Here is a 1,516-nt window from a genome sequence, read left to right on the forward strand (position 1 = left end):
GGATGTGATAGCTTCACAGTGCTGAGCTTTAACCCGTGGTGCCACCAGAGGGCCCACGAGCTGCTAGGTTTTGAGGTACAGAAGACATCTCAGAGGATTCAACAGAGACAGAGTGGGGAACAGAACAGGCAGATCGATGAAGTACACTGCTGAGGGGAGCAGCAGGGAGACAGGAGGAGTCTGCTGCACCCTGGGGGTCACTCCCCGCCGGGGATCGAACTCGTGCTGCAGTGGCTGTGATAGCTTCACAGTGCTGAGCTTTAACCCGTGGTGCCACCAGAGGGCCCACGAGCTGCTAGGTTTTGAGGTACAGAAGACATCTCAGAGAAGCCCCCACGTGGACAGATGCCCTGTGGGTAAGATGTTTTTGAGTTTTCTGGTTACACGGGAGCTCAGGAATAGGAAAAAGCCACTGGCGGGGGTAGGGTGGGACGGCAGCAGAGACCCCACTCCGTGGGACTGGCCGTGAGGTGCCGGCAGACCGGCGCAGCAAGTTCACCAATGGGAGGCTGCTCATGAAATCCAAGGTCTTCAGTGTGGGAGCCAGAGGCCAGGAGGAAAGGAGCCATTTGGAGACACTCAAGGCTTAGCCGGCGCCTGAGCCACGATGTGCGAGGCGCTCAGCACCCAGAAGCCTCTGGCGCGGGCCCAGGCAGCGGTCATGCCTGAGGCTTCTCCCCGAGGCCCCGCACCCCACCGCCGGCACAGGGAGCCAGTTACAGCGCACAGGGTCCTGAGGAGCCCGCAATGCCGCCGCCAGACGGCCTGGAACAGACAACGCGGGGCCAGCTCAAAAGGACACGGCAGTGCACAGGCTGCTGGGCGTTGATGTGGTCCACAGTCCGCGGTCCCCGCTCCCCCCCCCGACCCCAGGCCCGCGGCAACAAAGAGAGGACAAGTCTGGTTTCAAATAAGTGTTTACTGAGACCTATTTAAAACACTGCGGCCCTTAATTCAAGAGCCTCATTGAGCCGAATGGCCGACGGCTGCACAGGCAAAGGCATCACAGTGGCAAAAACACGTCCCACCTAGACCTGGTGGCTCCACTTGGCGAGAGCAGAACAGGTCCCACACCGCAATTCCAGGAGCGCTCAGGGCCGCTGGCCCATCTTCTTCAAGGTTCGGTTGAGCTACCAGAGAAAGAAAAGCAACGTCAGAGCTTCTCAGGCCTTCGAGGTGTAAGCGGTGGCCAGGCCGCCCCTGTGTGGTCAGGGAGGGGAGTCCGGCGTGGCTGTGGTGTCTACTCTGCGCAGAGCTGGCCCTCCCCCTTGGCCGCACGCCCAGCACAACCCGACATGTGCCCTGAGGCTCTACCCGCTGACGGAGAGCAGACGAGCCAGCGGCTAGACTCGCCGGGTGTGTCGGCCCGCGGGAGCCGAGCGCGGCCTGGGCTGGCAGGGACCTCTGCTGAGACGCACAGCAGCGGCGCGGAGTTCCTAGGGGGCCGGACCACTGCTAGGCCGGGCGTCTGGGCAGAGCCTGCGCCGCGCCCGCCTGCCCGCAGGGAACTGGCCGG

The 1,516-nt window shown here is 62.7% G+C and overlaps 1 protein-coding gene across 1 annotated transcript in view; it reads right to left on the reverse strand.

Annotated features, from left to right (window-relative positions):
- Positions 1 to 901: 901 nt before the first annotated feature.
- Positions 902 to 1,516, reverse strand: part of EIF3L (eukaryotic translation initiation factor 3, subunit L) — an 11,298-nt gene continuing 10,683 nt past the window's right edge. The window contains exon 9 of the mRNA XM_012720552.1: positions 902 to 1,130. Coding sequence (XP_012576006.1) covers positions 1,092 to 1,130 — 39 coding nt within the window. The 3' untranslated portion in view covers positions 902 to 1,091. The remainder of the gene's footprint in view (positions 1,131 to 1,516) is intronic.

This window comes from Condylura cristata, unplaced genomic scaffold, assembly GCF_000260355.1.
Source record: "Condylura cristata isolate star-nosed mole 26May11 unplaced genomic scaffold, ConCri1.0 scaffold00004, whole genome shotgun sequence".
In the NCBI taxonomy this organism is placed as follows: Eukaryota; Metazoa; Chordata; class Mammalia; order Eulipotyphla; family Talpidae; genus Condylura; species Condylura cristata.